The sequence below is a fragment of the Jaculus jaculus genome, chromosome 16 (genome assembly GCF_020740685.1).
Source record: "Jaculus jaculus isolate mJacJac1 chromosome 16, mJacJac1.mat.Y.cur, whole genome shotgun sequence".
In the NCBI taxonomy this organism is placed as follows: domain Eukaryota; kingdom Metazoa; phylum Chordata; class Mammalia; order Rodentia; family Dipodidae; genus Jaculus; species Jaculus jaculus.
Window position 1 is genome coordinate 54442895 of NC_059117.1, and position 20232 is coordinate 54463126.

General features: G+C 41.5%; 1 protein-coding gene across 1 annotated transcript in view; it reads right to left on the reverse strand.

Moving 5' to 3' along the window:
* The window catches only part of Kcnh8 (potassium voltage-gated channel subfamily H member 8), a 432454-nt gene that overhangs the window by 276591 nt on the left and 135631 nt on the right, over positions 1-20232 (reverse strand). The window contains exon 2 of the mRNA XM_045135950.1: positions 14368-14601. Coding sequence (XP_044991885.1) covers positions 14368-14601 — 234 coding nt within the window. The remainder of the gene's footprint in view (positions 1-14367; positions 14602-20232) is intronic.

Consider the following 20232-nt stretch of genomic DNA (forward strand, 5'->3'; position numbering starts at 1 on the left):
ACAATCCCACCAGCCAGTCTTTTAGCAGTCAAACTGGAGAAGTCATACATGTCACATATCTCATAATGTGCATTTTGAGAATAATTTGACATCCTAAACCCCAAGGCCTTTCCTATTTTCCTATATTGAGTTCCAATTCTAAAATACCTGGAGAGTAAGATCAAATATTGTAGGTATCTGCCACATAATCATATTGAATAACTGAGTGGAAAATAACTCACTAAGATTATCTTATATATAAACTTAATGTTAGAAGGAGAGTTAGACCTTGCACTGAGACCTCTAAGACAGTGGTAAGAGAATTGAAAAAGATACAAATAAGGGCAAACATATTCCATCCTCATGGATTGAAAGAATTAGAGATTGCTTAGTGGTTAAAGTGCTTGCCTGCAAAGTTTAATGACCCAAGTTGGATTCCCTAGTACCCACCTAAAGCCAGATGCACCAAGGGGAGCATGTGTCTGGAGTTTACTTGCAGTGGCTGGAGGCCACTGTCTCTCATGTCTCTGTCTCTCTCACTTTGCAAATAAATAGATAGGTAATTTTTTTTTAAAAAAAGAATTAGTATTGTTGAAGTGTCCATATTACCAAATGCAATTTATAAGTTTGATGCAGTCACTATATAAATTCTAATTTATTCTTCCCAAAGAGAAAAACAACACTAAAAAAACATGTACAAGCACAAAAGAATCCAAACAGCTTAATTTTTCATAAGAACAAACAATGTTGGAGGCTAAAAGCATTCTACCTTCTAATTTAATTTTTTAAAATTTATTTACTTGGGAAAGAGTATAAAAGAGGCAGATAGATAGAAAGAGAGAGAGAAGGATGGAGAGAGAAGGAGGGAGGATGGGTGTGCCAGGGCCTCCAGCCACTGAAAACAAACTCCAGATACATGCGCCACATGTGCATCTCTGGCTTTAAGTGGATACTGGGGAATCGAACCCAGCTCACTAGGCTTTGAAGGCAAGTGACTTAACGGCTGACCCATCTCTCCAGCCCTCATTTAATGTTATATTACAAAATTATAGTAATAAGTTTCCATGAAACTGTCACAGAACAAACATATAGAGCAATAAATAGAACATAATAGGCAGTTAAGATATAAATCAAAACATACATAATTAATTTTAATAGTGGCAGTTTGAAACATCAAGCAGGAAGGGTAGTTTTATTTCAGTCAATGGTGCTGAGAAACTAGATTTCTATATGCAAAACAATTAAATTGAACCTTGTCTTATGTAATAAAAAATCAACTCAAAATGGATGAAAAAGGTAAATATAAGATTTGAGGACATAAAGTCCCTAAATATACAGAGAAATTTCCTTGACATTGACTCTGGCATTGATTGCTTGGATTCACACTAATATTTTCTGCTACAGAAACACAAATCAACAAACACTATGAAATCAAATTAAACACATTATTATCAAGGAAACCACCAAAATAATAATAATAATAATAATAATAATAATAATAATAATAATAATCAGGCAACATGCAGATTGGAAAAATATTTGAAAACCACATAACAGATAAGGTTTTAACTCCAAAAAAAATATAAACAACCCAATTAACTGCACAACATGAAAACACATAACCCCATTATGAAATGGGCAGTGGACTTGAAGTGACATTGCTCCAAATGAAACAGAAAAATGGGTGACTGAAAAAGGAATCAGCATCATTCATTTCTGGAGGAGGGTGAGAGTTCCCTTCTCATTGCTGGACCCAAGCCCCCAACCAAAGGCAGCTGACAGGAGGAAGGCTTTTACTTTGGCTTATGTTCTCGAGGGGAAGCTCCACAGGCTGGCCATCACGTCTGCCACAGCCGGGAGGAAACAGCAGCAGGAGAGCGAGCTGAGTTCTGGCAAGGCGGGCTGGCTGTAACATACCCACGCCCACTCCCAACAACACAGCCTCTCCGGCAGGGCTCGGCCTCCCAAATGGCCAACAGCTGGGAATCAAGCCTTCAGAATGCATGAGTTTATGGGGGACATCTGATTCAAGCCACCAACGTGGAATATAAGCCAAAACCACCATAAGCTATCATCACACACTAGGATTGCTATTACAGAATGATAAGAGAGAATGGGTGAGATGGCTTTTTTTGTGTCATTTTTCATGAAATGAATTTGTGAGGCTAAGTACAACAACAGCTAATTAAGATACTCATGTGTACACTTGAACAAGGACAGTATGTTGCCTAATTAGTGATATGAACATAAGATTATCTAAGGCAATGCACAAATTATGTATGAATTAGTTAAAATTTTATATTTGAAGCAAAATGTGTATAGCTAGCATATTAAATCTACCTTTGGACATTATTTGATTTATTTGCAAGCAAAGAGAGAGAGAGAGAGAAAGAAAGAAAGAGATGGGTGTGCCAGAGCCTCCAGCCCCTGCAAATGAACTCTAGATGCATGGGCCACTTTATGCATCTGGCTTTATGTGGTACTGAGGAATCGAACCCAGGTTGTTCTTTACAGGTAACTACCTTAACTGCCGAGCCATCTCTCCAGCCTGCGTTTAGACATGTTGATAGAACTGAATAAGCTATCACCACCTGCTTTCCCATTTCACATACTCTTTCCCCTTCTCTCTCTGTGTTCTTCAGTCGCTCCTCTTCCCTCCTCCATCTCAACATAAAGAGACCTCTTCGGCTTCTAGACACCAGGGTCCCAGCCCTCCTCTCCACACCTCTTGTATTTGTTTCATCTATAAGCATCTTAGTTCTCCCCTTCAAACTTGCATGTGAACACACATCCAGGTTTGGAGTAAGCAAAGTTCTCCAATTGTGAGATGTCTTTTCTAAGAAATATTAAAGACAGAAAGAAAGGGATACCAGAGAGAGAGAGAGAGAGAGAGAGAGAGAGAGAGAGAGAGAGAGAAGAGAGGGGAGGAAAGAAGAAGAAAAGGAGGGAAGAGGGGAAAGGAAACAGATTCAGAACTTTTTGAATATTGTATAGTAACATGAGATACTGAAATAAAGAAATGTGAAGTGTACCAATGGGTAGAGAAAATGAAGAAGCCACAATAGCTGGTGACATATGTTGGAGACACTTTATGATATACAACAATCCTGCATTTAGATCATTTTTTTTTTTTTGTCTAACAATTTCCTCATTTGTAAGTAAGATTCAACTCATTTTTATTTTAAGAGTTTCTTGGAACATTAAATAAAACAGCATGCTTTGCTTGGCATAATATAATCATTTAGTGTCATTATAACAGATTTCACATGGGTCACTTTTTTACTTCTGAAATTTTAAAGTTTTAAAACAATGTTTGCATTGTTTATTATACCTGCTTATCCTCTGTTTGAAGCTAGCTGTTCTGGGTTTCTATACAGAACAATTATTTAGTTCTCTTTTACTTTTAATTTATTTCAGGTTTTTAAAAAAGTTTAGCTACGTAAAGAAAGATAGTCAGAATCAAGATTTCAGGAAGAAAATTAAAATGGAAAATATTATTGGCATGGGAAGAAATGAATTTGCTAGTAAGAAAGTTATTCATCATCTAACCAATATAAACAACTTTAAAAAAATATTTTATTATTTATTTCCAAGCAGAAAGAGGGAGAGAGAGAATGAGAATGAGAAAGAGAGGGCATGGGCATGCCAGGGCATCTTGCCACTGGAAGTGAATTCCATATGCCTATGCCACTTTGTGCATCTGGCTTACAAGAGTCCTAAGGAATGGAACCCACGACATCAGGCTTTATAAGCAAGTGCCTTTAACTGCTGAGCCATCTCGCCAGACCCCCCAAGCATCTCTTTTATAACAAATTATTTCCATTTCCTTTTTTGCTACTTAGAATTGAGATCATAATAAAAATTGCATACCTATACACATTACTTTCAGAAAATATGTATTATTCAAATATATATTATTAAGACACATATTTATAAAATTATACCATTAAGCATAACATAACAGGCTGGGCGTGGTGGTGCACACCTTTAATCCCAGCACTCTGGAGGCAGAGGTAGGAGGATTGCCAAGAGTTAAAGGCCACCCTAAGACTACATAGTGAATTCCAGGTCAGCCTTGGCTAGAGTGAGACCCTACCTTGGAAAAACCAAAATAACAACAACAACAACAACAACAACAACATAACAGGGCTGGAGAGATGGTTTAGTGGTTAAGGCACATGCCTGAGTAACCTAAGGACCCATGTTTGACTCCCCAGATTCCACATAAGCCAGACACACAAGGTGATACTTGTATAATGTCACGCATGCACATCTGGAGCTCAATTTCAGTGGCTGGAGGACCTGGGTGCACCAATTCTCTCTCTCTCTCTCTCATAAAAAATAACATACAAATAAAGCTAAAATTATCTCAGGTATCTTACTTAACCAGAGTATGATCTACCAGAGCAGAAGGAATGCTAGACAGCTGGGTGGTAGAGTGACCATGTGGAACCATTCTGAACACACCAGGTCTGAGGGTGGCATGTTCCCACATGGCTAAGTTGTGTCAGTGACATGTGCTGTGGGTCAGTGGCAAGATTTTGTGTGATGGTGAAAACTGAACAGAGTGATGCTCAATCTTGCCTCACACCATGTCTTCATTTTCAGGAATTCAGTGGGAAATGAAGCCTTCCAACACACACACACACCCACACACATATTTTGCACAAACTTCTGAATTCAGGTGATTAGAAACTGAGTTTTTATGTTGTTGTTTTGAGGTATGGTCTTGCTCTTTCCCAGGCTGACCTGTAATTCACTGTGTAGTCTTAGGGTAGCTTCAAATTCACCACACGCCTCTTATTTCTGCCTCCTGAGTGCTGGAATTAAAGGAGTGCACCACACCTGACTAGAAATTTAATTTTTTTTTTTTTTTTTTTTTTACTTCTAAGGGAGATCTTTCAAGGTACTAGAATATTCTACTGGGCAGCTCTTCATGTGCATGACCCATGCACACCATCTCACACAACTTTGGAGTTTGTTTGCAATAGCTAGAGGCCCTGAGGCACCTATTTTCTCTCTCTCTCTTTCTGTCTTTCTCTCTACTTCTTTCTCCCTCTCAAATAAATAAATAATAAGAATACTTTATTTTTCAGGACTTGTAGCCACTGAAAATGAACTCCAGGTACATGTGCCATCTTTGTGCATCTGGCTTTATATGGGTACTGCGGAATTGAACCTAGGCCAAAAGGCTTTGCAGGTAAGGGCCTTAACCACTGAGACATCTCTCTAGCCCTGACATAGGTCTTTATAAAGACACTCACATGAATAGGAAGTCATCAAGTCATTAAAGTATGGTGTAATATGATATGCTATGGGTCCTTATAAAAAGGGGTAAATCTGAGCACAGACCCACAAGGAGAGTCTATGTGGACAGGAAAGAAGAGATAGAGGTGGTGTTTTCACAAAGGAGTGACAGAGGTGGCCATGAACCTATCTAAAACACTGTGGGGTACCAACTACATTCTCACAGATCCTCAGAAAGAGCTAATCCTGAACACAACTGGTTCTTAGACTTTCAGCCTCCTGAACTGGGAAACATTTGCAGTCCTGCTGCTTAAACTATTCAGTTCACATTACCAGAACAAATTGATGTATCTGGAAAACAGTTTTACAAAATCACAATGCATCATTGTAATTTCACACTTAAGCTTTTGATACATATTATATAAAATTATACACACACACACACACACACACACACACACACATATATATATATATATATAATTTATTTTACTTTTATCTATTAGAGACAGAGAGAGGGAAAGAAATAGGCATGCCAGGGCCTCTAGCCACTAAAAATGAACTCCAGATACATGTGCCACCTTGGGCATCTGTCTTATGTGGGACCTGGAGAATTGAACCTGGATCCTTAGGCTTTTCAGGCAGGTGTCTTAACCACTAAGCCATCTCTGCATCCCCGAGCTTTTGTTCTATAGCAGCTTTTCTAGTCCTGAATAGCATATTCTTATTTTCCCCCAATAAATACAAGTGATGTTATTGGGAGTATTTGATAAGAAAATTGTTCAATGTCTAGAAAGCTGGATTTCTTCTCCATCTTCGCCCAGCAGGTATGCCCAGGATGGGAGTAATTCATATCTACAGGGAAGGAAACTGACTAAGTCTGATGGTCCTAGAGACTGGATGAGGAATGAGACCTCCTTCCAGGGACTATCTGTGGGGATGTGTCAATCCAAACCTCCCTTCTTTGAGGGTGTTTGTACAGGCACTGCAGAAAGACATAAGTGATCATTAAATCCAGACCCAGAAAAGGACTGTCTCCCCATCACTTAGTCTTGAGTTATATTGAGTCGCTTTGAGCTACAGGTGCTCCACCTCCTTTCTTCATAGCTGAGTTCTCCCTGACCCCTCACCCCTTTCTGAAAGCCCTTAAAATCTATCCAGCAAGGCCGAATGCCCCAGGTTCAATTCCCCAGTACCCACGTAAGGCCACATACAAAAAGTGGTACATGCATTTGGAGTTTGTTTGCAGTAGGCTGGAAGGCTAAGCATGCCCATTCTCTTTGTGTCTCTCTGCTTGCAAAAAAATAAATAAAAATACTTTAAAGAAATAATTAACTTCTAAATTGTAACTTTAAAAGTTCTCTCTCTCTCTCTCTCTCTCTCTCTCTCCATATATATATATTTGTTTATTTACTGGTTTGAGAGAGGGGAGGGAGAGAATGGGCACATCAGGGCTTCCAGCCACTGAAAATGAACTCCAGATGTGTGCCACCTTGTATATCTGGCTTATATGGGTACTGGGGAATCAAACCAGGGTCCTCAGGCTTCACAGGCAAGCACCTTAACTGCTAAGCCATCCGTCCAGGCTCACCCTTCTTTTTTGCTTTGAATCTGTCCAGTCTTTCCTGGCTTTATGAAGCTTCCCCCACTTTGTTTCCAGTTCTTCTGGTCTCTCCTGCCCTCAAAATCTTTATCCGTTTGTCCCTTCTCTGATGGAGAGATTGAGGAAGAGCATAACTGTGTTTCATGGAAACACTGAAGAAAGATGCATAGTTTCTCCTGGCTTGCTGGGGACTCATGAGATGCTGCTTGTCAGGCTCAGACTGTGCCAATGTGGAGGGAGCTTCCTGCTTTTGTGAAGATGTGATAGTGTGAAGTAATCAACATGTTTATTTACTCAGAGACTTGCTTTCCTCCCATGAATGAGGCATGGAGCAAGGAAGGAAGACTATGGAGAGTAAATGGTGAGTGACTTATCCAGTGTCCTCAGGAACAGGGAAAAATTACAAGAAATCTATAGTGAGTATAAGAGATAAGAGACAGTGAAGTCGCTGGGGAGCACCATCAGCCACAAAAGCAGGTACGGGGCCTGGAGAGATGATTCAGCAGTGAAAGTGCTTGCCGGCAAAGCCTAATGCCACAGGTTCAATTCCCCAGTACCCATGTAAAGCCAGATGCACAAAGTAGTGCATGTATCTGGAGTTTGTTTGCAGTGGGCTAGAAGGCCTGGCATGCCCATTCTCTTTATGTCTTTTTGCTTGCAAATAAATAAATAAATAAATGTAAAAAAGCAACTAACTCCTAAATTTTAACTTAAAAAAAAAAAAACTATAAATGCCTAAAGTGCTCATGAGAGAGCAGGCCAGACATGATTCAGTGGACCAGCAGGGATTAGGAAGGAGGATTTCCAGAGCATAGTAAAGTGAATATGCTCTTTGAGGGAAGGAAGGAAGATGCTTGAGGTCTGTTGCAGTCAGCTCCTTGTTGCTGGGACAAACATCCAACCAGAAGCAGCTCATGGAAGGAAAGCACTGATTTCCAGCTAACAAATTCCAGGGAAGCTCCATCCATGGCAGAAGAAGCCGGCTCCCTTTCATGGATCCATGTGGCGTGGCACCACCAGCAGACAGCACCACAAAGCCACCAGAGCTCAACCCATACCAAACACACTAGTACAGCTGGACTCACATCTGTTCCCAAACACAGCTGAGGGCTGGACTCCAGGATCTGATGTCAGTGACCCACGCCCTGTAACAGGGATCTGCCTGCCAGAGGCTCAAGTTGCAAACTCAATTTTAATGAAACACCTGAGTCTATGGGGCCATACATTCAAACTACCACAAGGTCATAAACACATTTTTCAAAATCAGACATGCAGACTTCCTGCTGGGTATCCATAAATCTCCCTTAAGAATCGAGTTCATTTTCTCCCAGCCAGCATTTACTAAGGAACTGCCCTCTGACTAATGGGGATCACACCACAAGGATCCAAGTCCAGGGGGTGGGTGTGGAGGGGTGAAGTCACTAATGCACAGCCTGGACTTTGAATGTCACAACTGCATGTAGAGACAGGCATTTATATAAATAGCTATGGTGTGACATGGTCAACCTACCATAGACAGCAATCCCAATCCCTTGTAACTGGGTCAATTAGTTTATTTGGGAGTTCAGGAAATTCCCAAGGGGGACCGCTTAGAGAGAATTGAAAACCATGGATAACTTACATCATCTGTGAGTGTTCAAACTACATCCATCTTTTAAGAAAATGGGTTCAGGAAATTCTTTTTTTCTCTCTCTCTCTTTTCTTTTTTGGATTTTCGAGGTAGGATCTCATTCTAGCCCAAGCTGACCTGGAATTCACTATATGGCCTCATAGGTGGCCTCACCTCAGGGTGGCCTCAAACTCATGGTGATCCACCTACCTCTGTCTCCTGAGTGCTGGGATTAAAGACATGTGCACCGACACACCCAACTTGGGATTTATTATTTGTTTGAGAGAGAGAGGAAGAGGCAGAGGAAAAGACAGAATGGGCATGCCAGAGCCTCCAGCCACTGCAAATGAACTGCAGATGCATGCACCCCCTTGTGCATCTGACTTACATGGGGCCTGGGGAATCTAACCAGGGTCCTTAGGCTTTGCAGGAAAATGCCTTAACCGCTAAGCCATGTCCCCAGCCCCCAGTTTAGGAAATTCTTTTAGATGACGGTTTCTACCATATATATTATGCTTTCTACCTAGTGAGTATGTAGACTCCATCCTTTGCTCATGACCTTGAGTTTCTCCTTGACGGGACTCTTTCTCAGCAGAGCACACTGGATAAAAAGAAAGACATTCAATGGGTTGGGTGTGACGCACACCAGGAGGAAGCATCTATTCAGGAAGGATGAGTCTTGAGTCAGCAGATAATTCAGACAAAGGATTTCCTTTCTCCCTTGTTCCACAGGACTTCCTTGTACCTGTCCCTTGTCAGCCTACATTCTCTGCAACACGCACCCCCCTTTATTTTAATCTCAGACTCGCTGTTCACCAGTTATGCAATAATTACACAGAGGTAGAATCCTTTGATGTCATCATATTTGCTGCATAAGCCTTATCTATTATCACTGAGAAGAAAACCAAGACACAAGGTCTTGTTCTAGAGGGGTGGGTATCCAGAAATCCCCATGGTCAGGCAAGGTCCTCCAAGGCCAAGTACATCATAAAAAGGCTAGTTTCCACGCTTCTTCCTGACGTGGGTCTTCACATCCTCAAGTGCTAAAAGAAGGCAAAGAGGTCATAGTGCATTCGGCAGCTTCCCAAAGGGAAGGTTTTGCTGCAAGAGTGTTGGTGTCAACAAGGTGGAAGATTTCTGAGAATACAACTTAAATGTGTTGCTACAGAAAGAGCCCAAAACACAGGACTCAAACATGATACAAATACATGTGTAGTTTAAAAAAAATACTTTTATTTATTTATTTGCAAGCAGAGAGAGGGGGAAATTTGGAGAGGGAGAATCCTAGGAACTCTGGCCACTGCAAATGAACTTTAAACACATGCAACACCTTGTGCATATGGCTTAAGTGGGTTCTAGGGAATCAAACCTGGGTACTTAGGCTTTGCAGGCAAGCCCCTTAACTGCTAAGGCATTTCTCCAGCCCCAACTGCATGTGTTTTGTGTGAGTGGAAAGGCAGATCTGTAACAATATCCAGGATCCCGTTTCTCATTGTGATACCTTCCACGATGGCCTTCCACAGTGATGTTCTTGCCAAATGGTTGAAAATAGCTTTCCCAGTTTGCCTTAATTTTCTGACTCACATGAATTGGGGCTGTTGTTATAAAATGCCACACATTGGCGGGGAGCTTACAAAACAGAAATGTGGACTGGAAAGATGGTTCAGTGGTTAAAGTGCTTGCCTGTAGGGCCTAACCACCCCAGGTTTGATTCCACAGTACACACATAAAGCCAGATGCACCAAGTGGCACATGCATCTGGAGTTCTTTTGCAGTGGCTGGAGGCTGAGATGCACCCATTCTCTCTGTCCATCCCTTTCCTCCCTGTTTTCTGTCTGCTTGCAAATAAATAAAAACATATTTAAAAAAAAACAAAAATGTATGCTCTTACAGCTTTGCAGGGTGAAGTCAAGATAAAAGCGCTGGCCTATTTGGGCTCACCTGAAGTCTTTGGCTTGCAAACCGTGACCTTCTTGTTTTGTTTTTACAAGGGTCTTTCCCCACTGTGCCTGTAGATATCCCCAGTCTCTCTCCCAAGCCTTCTATAAACACAAGTCATATTGTATTAGCACTTTCCTCTTATAGCTTCATTAAACTATAATTGCCCCTTCTTTATTCAATTAATTTATTTATTTGAAAGAGAGAGGAAGAGAAAGAATAGCCACTTCAAACCAATTCCAGACACACATGCCATGTTGTGCATCCAGCTTACACGGGTACTGAGGAATCAAACTCAGGTCCTTTGGCTTTGCTGGCAAGTGCCTTAACCACTAAGTCATCTCTTCAGCCCCCATAATTGTCTTCTTAAAGGTCTTATCCCCCAAACACAATCCTATCATAGGTATGGCTTCACTACAGGATTTTTGGACAAGACACAATTCTGCTCATAATAGTATTGGGTAAAAGGAAATAGAAATTGAAGGTAAAATAATTTTACTTTCAGTCCTTTTCCCTAGAAATTGCCCAAGTCAGTTCTTTTCACATGCCATTATTCCAACCTTAGGCCCATGCCCATCCACCTACAAAGATGGCTAAAAATGTATGTTCTGGCTTTGCACCCACATACTTAGATAATATTTAGAGGCTTATAACAAATGAGAGAGGGAGAATTTTGGGTAATGTAAAATGATGGTTTATTATATATTTTCAATTTAACACTTTTTTGATGGTTTTGGTTTTTAAATATTTTATTTATATATTTTGAAGGAGAGAGGTGAGTATGCAAAGACCTCTAGCCACTGCAAGCAAACCCCAGACACATACACCATGTTGTACATCTGGCTTTATGTGTGTACTGGGGAATCGAACCCCAGTCATTAGGCTTTGCAGGAAAGTGCCTTAACCACTAAACAATCTCTCCAGCCCTAAGTTAACAGTTAAAAAAATATGGTATGTTTTAGATTCATTCCTAGTTCCAGGGCCCACGAAATAGCGACATTTATTCCACATGGTCATAAACACTGCAGTTGCCATGTGTCCTTGCTCTCACTGAGAATAGACTCACAAAACTGTAGTCAACAGACTATATTTGGTTTTGCTCTACTGGGGTTTTTGAGCCCAGGCAAACTGACTCTGCTCTGCTGGTTTTGTATCATTTTAAATAGAAGATAATAGTGAGAAAGATTCTATGTGGAAGGAACTGGAAGAAAAAATGCATATGCTGATATTCTTTAAGTTAATGTCTTTTCCTGCCAATCAACCCTGGAAATTCTTTTTTTTAAAAAAATTTTAGTTATTTGACAGAGAAAGGGGGGGGGGGAATGGGCACACCATAGCCTCCAGCCACTGCAAACAAACTCTAGATGCTTGTGCCCCCTTGCGCATCTGGCTAATGTGGGTCCTGGGGAATCGAACCTGGGCCCTTTGGCTTTGCAGGCAAACACCTTAACCACTAAGTCATCCCTCTAGCCCTTGAGAATTCTTTTTGATGAGTGGAATTGAGATGTAGTTCTCAAAAGTAGCTGGGTATGGAGGTGCACACCTTTAATTCCAGCCCTCTAGGGGCAGAGGTAGAAGGACTGCTATAAGTTTGAGGCCAGTCTGGGACTACAGAGTGAATTCCAGGTCAGCCTGGGCAATTAAAATTTAGATTTAGGAACCCTCATCCACTGTTGGAATGCAGGATGGTACAGCCTCTTTGGAAAGCAATATGGAGACTCCTGTAAAAGCTGACTATAGAATTACCAACAGACCCAGTTATTTCCTTACTGGGTATGTACCCTAAAACCTTTAAACCACAGTCCAGACAGATTTGCTCAACCATGTTTATAGCAGCTCAATTCATAATAGCTAAGAGCTGGAATCAACTCAGATGTCCATCGCTAGAAGAATGGATAACTAAGATGTGGTATATCTACACAATGGAATTCTACACAGCAGTAAGAAAAAATGGCACAATGAAATTTGAGGAAAAATGGTTGAACCTGGAACAGATAATTCTCAGTGAACTTACCCAATCACAGAAAGAGAATCACCACATAGTCTCACTCATCTACAGCACCTAAACTGAATTTACCCAATATACTGACATACCCAGCAAGCATCTCGAGAACTAGACAATAGGGTGGGTGTGGAGGGAGGGGTGGTAAGAGAGGAGGTGGGAGACACAAATCTAGACCCAAATCAATGGTACCATAAAATTCTACATCCTAAAAGGCAGACCAAATGGTTGAACCTTCACCAGGCCCTTAGAGGGAACACCTGAGCCACAAGACACCAGAGAGGGTATGATGAAGACTGACTTTAATCTTCTACAGCTTCTCTCCCTCTCTCTCTCTCTGTCCTCTTCTATCTAACTCTTCTATATTAGTTATCTTTTTCTTACTTTTCTTAGTGGGCACTGACCTATAACTCCCAGTACCAGCATGTGGCTTTCACCCACAATGAGCTTTTGATCAGAGAGACCTATAACGTTCCTAAAAGAAAGACAGATTTCTGCCAGAGTACTTGATGACCCACAAAACGTTAGTGGCAAGACCCTACTGCTGAAGACACCATATGCAGTTGACACGTAAAATGGAATGGCATGGCTGGAAGCTGGAAGAGAGTCAGTCCCCAGACAGTCAGAAGGTCCTACATGGGTGACTGGGGGAAAAATGACCAATATCTGTCCAAGCAACTCATGGTCTAACCTACTTAGCAGCAAATAACCTGTTGCAATGCTCATGTAAGTGCAATATAGGCATACAGCCATGGTGGGAAACCAGTTGCTCTTGATTTGGCTAACTGATCCCCTCAGTGGTACAGGACCCATAGCTGGATCTGGGAAACAAGTCAGAACCATATCCAAACATGAGTCTGCTCTCCATTATCAAGCTACCACCAATCATGGGCTACAACTGGGCCTACACCTAGTAAATTCTCTATTAAAAAAAAAGGATTATCCCATTTGTCTGGTGCTAACTTTACTCTCCATTGGAGAATCTGCTTCTCTTTTTCAGATAGACACAGATCCTAAGGAGAGAACCATCCCATCATACCTCAAAAGGGCCCCAGCTGAAACTTAGAACAATGGGCAAAACAAGCAAGGGTGCTATTCTCTTGGTGAAATGGGTACCAGCACAAGGGTAAAGGAGATTGACACAGAGAACAATCAACTCCTACCATATCAGATATCCAGAGACCCAGAGGCCCCCAACACCTCATCACTGAAGCAGACCAAAAATGAACCCAACATGGCTCAGAGAAATTTTTCAGAAGAGGGGGTGGAAAGAATGTCAGAGCCACATGTTGGATCATGATATGCAGAGACATTTCTCCTACCCATAACTGTGGCTAGCTCCACAATGCACAACCCATATACCTCAACAAGGAGGGGCCGGGGGAGGGGGTAGTACATGGATGAGCCTAATAATGGCACCAACTTGACTGTATTCACTGAGTAGAAAACTATTTAATAAAAAAATTAATAAATTAAAAAATTTGGATAAGCATCCCCAGATAAAAGGACCTATGTTTATTAACAAGTACTATGCATAATATATATACTTTAACAATGACTATAATGTGGTCATAATAAAGTTTGGTCTAACATATATTTCATATGATTCAATATCATTGAATAATATGATGACATTGTATAATCATAATTCTTTTTATTGAGGGAAAGTTTCACTCTAGTCCAGGCTGACTAGTCAAGGTGGCTAGAATTCATGTTCATCCTCCTACCTCTGCCTCCCGAGTGCTGGGATTAAGGGCCTGCATCATCATACCTGGCTTTCATAATAAATTCTAAATGGTAAATTTCCAGGTGATTTATGCTACTAATGACTACAACAGGGCCATCATCCAAATCATTCATGGAACTTCTCCAATAGACCTGAATTCATGTGAAATAACAATAAGCCTAAATGGACTTTGGAGCAATTATTGAGTCAAAAGAGGGTGACCTCTCAGACTCTCCACTGGGCACCCAAGCGAGCCAACTCACCATTCTTCTTGTAGAACATGATTTCTCCTTTGAATTCTATCTTTTCTTCCAGTGACTTTTCTATCTGAAGCATCAGCTGCTCGTTGGTCTCAACCCCAAACAAAAACTTGCAGCTACATGACTTCTGCATGACTTCAGTTCGGGCAAATCCAGCCAACTCGCAGAAGCCATCGGAACAGTAGACGATGGGGAAACCCTTTGCCACCTGGGCATTGGCAAGGATGAAGTTGCTATCTGTAGGAATCAAGGAGAAGATATTCAGTCTCTTAAATCTCTTCAGTTTACACATTGAGTAACATAATATAAGCACATGTGTTTAACTAAGAGGAGGCTTCTTCTGATGACCTTGGGTGAGACGCTCCCAGTCACAGAATGCCACTGGGCAGCAGAGTGATGGGCTAAGGTCTGACTTCAGCTCATGTGTCCATCAGCCTACACTGATGCATGTGACCTTCTGGGTGGCAGTGAGCGGCAGTGCTTTGGAGGATGGCCTCTCTTCTGCTGTGTAATGTATAGTCAAGCCTGGGCAAGTGACTCAAGCATTTTAAACTTTTCCTCAGATTTAATTTTCCCAAAAGCAAATCCTTGGGCAAGGGTTTAAGTATAATTCAGTTTGGGGGAAGGTGATTCCAGCAATAAGTAAGGAGAGAACCTGTTAAGGAAAAGAGGAAATGAAATAAAGGGAGAGCTAGAAGAGGGTAGCCAATGGGCTAGAGAGATGACTTCACAGTTAAGGAGCTTGCCTGTGAAGCCTAAGGACCCAGGTTCAATTCCCCAGTATCCATGTAAGCCAGATATGATTCTCTCTCTCTCTCTCTGTCTCTCTTTCTCTTTCTAATGGCCTCTTTCTCAAATAAATAAATAAAATTTGTTAAAAGAGGGTAGCTGAGGCTCACATAGGGATACTAGAAAGAACTCAACAATACACCTTAGGCCTGGCATGGTGGTACACACTTTTAATCCCAGCACATGGGAGGCAGAGGTTGGAGGATCATTGTGTGAAACCACCCTGAGACTACACAGTGAATTCCAGGTCAGCCTGAGCTAGAGCAAAACCCTACCATGAAAAACCAAAATAAATAAATAAAATACACCCACTGGGGTGAGGTGTAGCTCAGAGGTAGAGCATTTGCCTGGTATGGGCCAGGTCTGATCTGCAGACCCACAAAAGAAAAATAGCCAAAGGTTTTTCATACTGGGGGAAGTAGGGGACTATTTATGAATGTCTATTTCTCATTAGGAGATCACTTCTGGGGTGCAATGTGTTATTTCTGACCCACTACAATCTCTGGAGGTCTCTTAAGTAGCAAGATGCCAAAAGCCATTGGTATATAAATAGTTACTATTCTCACACTGTAATAGAATACCTGACAAAAACAACCTAAGGAAAGAAACATTTATGCTGGCTCACAGTTCAGGGGACACTATTCATCATGACAGAAAAAACTAGCATGTGGGGACAGCCAATAGCTGTGACAGTGGAAATATGAGGCATCTTGTCACATCATAGCTGCCGGTCAGGGAGTAGTAAGCTTGGGTTGGATGCTGAGCGAGTCTTTTATCCCTTAAGCCTCATTCCTGCAGCCCCACGTCTGACAGCTAGGATCTGTGTCCAAACAGTTGTACAACCTCCTATATCAGCACCATCATCTGAGGTATGTGATCAAGCACATCTGTCCATGGGGTGTCACACATTCAAACCATGATGATATATAAAAAAGTACGTGAGCTGGGCATGGTGCACGCCTTTAATCCCAGCACTTTGGAGGCAGAGGTAGGAGGATCACCATGAGTTTGAGGCCATTCTGAGAGACTACATAGTGAATACCAGGTCAGCCTGAGCTAGAGTGAGACCCTACCTCAGAAAAAAATGAAAAGAAAGAAAAAACCTGGCCAAGGAGAACAAATGTGAGCCTGGCAAGGGTACTGGTAGGTATGCTACAACAAGTATATTGTTGCTCACTCTGTAGAGGTGCCCTGGGTACTGAGATCAGATCCAAGACTTTTCTTTCACATGCAATGCACAATTCTAGTCCTGAGCCATGTCCCCATCCCTGTTGTAGGACTTAATGACATATTGTATGGGATGTGCTTAATAAATTCTCTGTAACAAATAAATAATAAAATAATGAGTAGACTTTATATTTATGGTTATTATGCTAATGAATTAGAATTAGAGGTAAATCAAAAAGAGTAAGCTGTTATAAGACTCTTCAAGGGCTGGAGAGATTGCTTAGTGGTTAAAGCACTTGCCTAAGGACCCAGTTTTGATTCCCCAGAACCTACATTAGCCAGATATATATGGTGATGCATACGTCTGGAGTTTGTTTGCAGTAGCTAGAGGCCCTGACACACCCATTCCCCCCAACTCTCTCTCATGTGTGTATGTGTGTGTGTGTATATATATATATATATATATATATATATATATATATATATATATATTCCCATATATATGTATATATATATGTATATATGTGTATGTATATGTATATATGTGTATGTATATATATGTGTGTGTATGTATGTATGTATGTATGTATGAAGTCTCCTTAAGTGTTGACCCCTCAGTAGCCTCTGATTTTTGATTTTGGTGCACTTTGAGTCTCCCTGGTGTCTGCTGCTAGCTCCCTGGTGGAGTTGCTCAGGCTAGCAGTGAGAACAGCACTCAGCATTAAAGGAGACTTATAACATGGCCTCCAGGACTCAGGCAATCGTGCATAAGTGGGGGTAGAAAGAATGTAAAAGCCATAGGGTGAGAAATTGTACTCTGAGATTCTGCCCACCCCCTACAGAGAATGACTGTTGCATTCATCCTCCCATAGTGAATACCAGTAACTGCACTGGGGTGGACCCTCGGGGAATGGGGACAGTAGAGGGGGAACATATGAGTATAACCCAATGGGAATATGACCAATATGCAACATGTTCATTCAAAGTTCTCAGTAAAAATAAAAACACTGTTAGACTGTTACAGAGTGCTTAGTGATGCTCCTAGTCAAGGCTAAGAACCAATATTCTGAGATGGTTCTGACAAGATGAATTTTTGGATGTGAATGGTATAAGCCATTAATCTCAGCTCTTGGGGTTGGGGCAGAGGTAGGAGAATCACCATGAGTTTGAGGGCAACCTGGGATTACACAGTGAATTCCAGGTCAGCCTTGGATAGAGCAAGACCCTACTTCAGAAAATTTAAAAAAAAAAAAAATAAGAAGAAGAAGAAGGAAAAGAAAAGAAAAGAAAAAAAGGAAGGAAGGTAGGAAAGAAGGGAAGGAAGGGGCCTGTTAGGTTGTGATGTTTAGGTTTAGGATGAATTATAAACTATTATGCAAATACTCATTCACACATGAAACAAATATTGGACACTGTCTACATGTCAACAATATTAAAGGCTAAGATTGTAAATTTAATAAAATAGAAAATAGAATTTGTGGGGTAAAGGGTTCAATTTAAAATGTGGTCAGTATAGTTTGTTATTCTGTGAACTGCTTGGCTAAATTACAAATATATATGCATGCATATGTATACCAAATATGTCATATATATATATATATATATATATATATATATATATATATATATGGTCTTTTTACCATATATCTTACTGTGTGCCACTCAAATCTACACAAATTCTTTATATATTGCCTACTTAAAAATACTTCTGTGTGTGTGTGTGTGTGTGTGTGTGTGTGAGTGATGACATGAGTATGGATGTTTGAAGACAGCCTCAGAATGTCTGCTCTTGCCTTCCACCTTGTTTGAGACAGGTACTCTTTTTGTGGGTTTTTTTTTTTTTTCCCACTACACATGTCAGACGTGGTGGCCACAAGCTTTAGAATTCTCCTCACGTTGCCTTCCATCACAGAGGTGCCTTGGGATTACAGAGGCTTGTGCTGCTGGCATCTCGCCTCTTGTGCGTTCTGAAATCATCATCGGGTTGGTAGAAAAAGCCCTTTAAACCACTAAGCCATCTCCCAAGCCCACTTTTATATTTTATTTATTTATTTGAGAGAAAGAGAGGAAGAGGCAGATAGAGAGAGAGAGAAAGAGTGACTGGGTACACCAGGGCCTCTAGCCACTACAAATGAACTCCAGATGCATGTGTCACCTTGTGCATCTGGCTTACCAGGGTACTGAGGAATTGAAACTGGGTCCTTAGGATTTGCAGGCAAGAGCCTTAGCCACTAAGTCATGTCTTCAGTCCAAATTTTATTTATTATTTATTTATCTGTAAGGAGAGAGAGGGAGAGAGACAGACAGAGAGAGAGAGAGAGAGAGAGAGAGAGAATGAGTGTGCTGGGGCCTCTGGCTTTACGTGGGCACTGGGGAATTGATCCCTAGTTGTTTGGCTTTGCAAGCAAACATCATAACTGGTGACCCATCTCTCCAGCGGCTCCCCCCCCCCCCAGCCCACATTGTCAAAAGGTTTGCAGGCTCTCTTGCATGCATAAGAAAGGAAAGGGTGTCTTCTGGCCACTCCTCCATGGCCAGTAGGACAAGCCCTGAACAACCACTGCACCATTTCCTCATTTCCTCTCTAGCATCTGTTGTCTGTATCCAAGCATAGTCCAACCCTGACGTGTCCAATCACAGGGAGAACTTCAGGGTCCAGCCTTGGCCTCAGGGGCATTTCTTCCTCACAGGCACTTTCTCCCTCTCCAATGCTCAAGATTCACAGTCGCAAACTAGCTGCATGTTGTTCAGAAGCCATGGGGGGGGGGGAGGGGGGGGTTTGTGTGACTTAGATCATCCCAACCCAATAATTGTCTCACATCCCACAGCATCCCTTGCTGACATTATATTAACCGCTGGACTTCGTCCAAGGTGTGGATGCAAAAGGCACACGCGGTCTCTGTCCTTGAAGATCACAGTTTCAGCCCCGTGAAAACCTCCAGCTCACACTGGGCAAGGGAACCCTCCCATGGGCTGTGTGTCACTCTCTCACCATGTGTCTCTCCCTCCCTCCACTTCAAAATTTTGCTTAGAACATGGCATTGGCAAAGTCCCCAGCAATGTGAAGGAGACTTGAATGTGACTTCACAAGCTATTATTCATTGATCACCAAGATGTTAATGAACTTTCTACCACAGGTTGATGTACATGGAGACATGGCATGAGGGCAAGAGATGAGAGGGTATGAGAGAAGAATAAGCTGGCTGGAGGGATAGCTTAGTGGTTAAGACAAATGCCTGCAAAGCCTAAGGATCCAAGTTTGATTCCTTAGGACCTACCTAAAGCCAATGCACAAGGTGATGATACATGCCTCTGGAGTTCCTTTGCAGTGGCTAGAGGCCCCAGCACACCCATTCTCTCTTTATCTGCCTCTCTCTCTTGCTTTCAAATAAATAAAATATTTTTAAAATTTAGACATAGCCTCTAGTTTTAAGATGCTGTACAGAATGCATGAATATATAAATAACAACACAGCATGCAAGTCCCAAGTCAGTGGAAATAATTACTACAAGAGTTTACACCCTAGGTTGGAATAATAGGGCTGTAGGTGGAGATCACATATCGAGAGTTGTAGGATGTTAAGAACAGAAGCCTGAATGGAGAGGGGTCAGAGGGTAAGAGAGGGAAAAGGATTAGGAGACTTAATAGCTGCTGCATTTTCTCCCAAATTCCAGTTCTCCTGTGCATCTTTAGAAGCATGGTGTAGTTAAGGTTTGCCTGGTACTCATTTCTGTTGGTCACACTTCTAGGGACTTATCTTTTAGGTGTTTCTTGTACACTGTCTACCCATAAGTTCTTTTTTATTTATTTTTAATTTATATATTTACAAGATGAAAGAAGGAGGGGGAGAGAGAGGGAAAGTGAGAGAGGGAAGGAGAGAGAGAATAGGTGTGCCAGAGCCTCCAACCACCA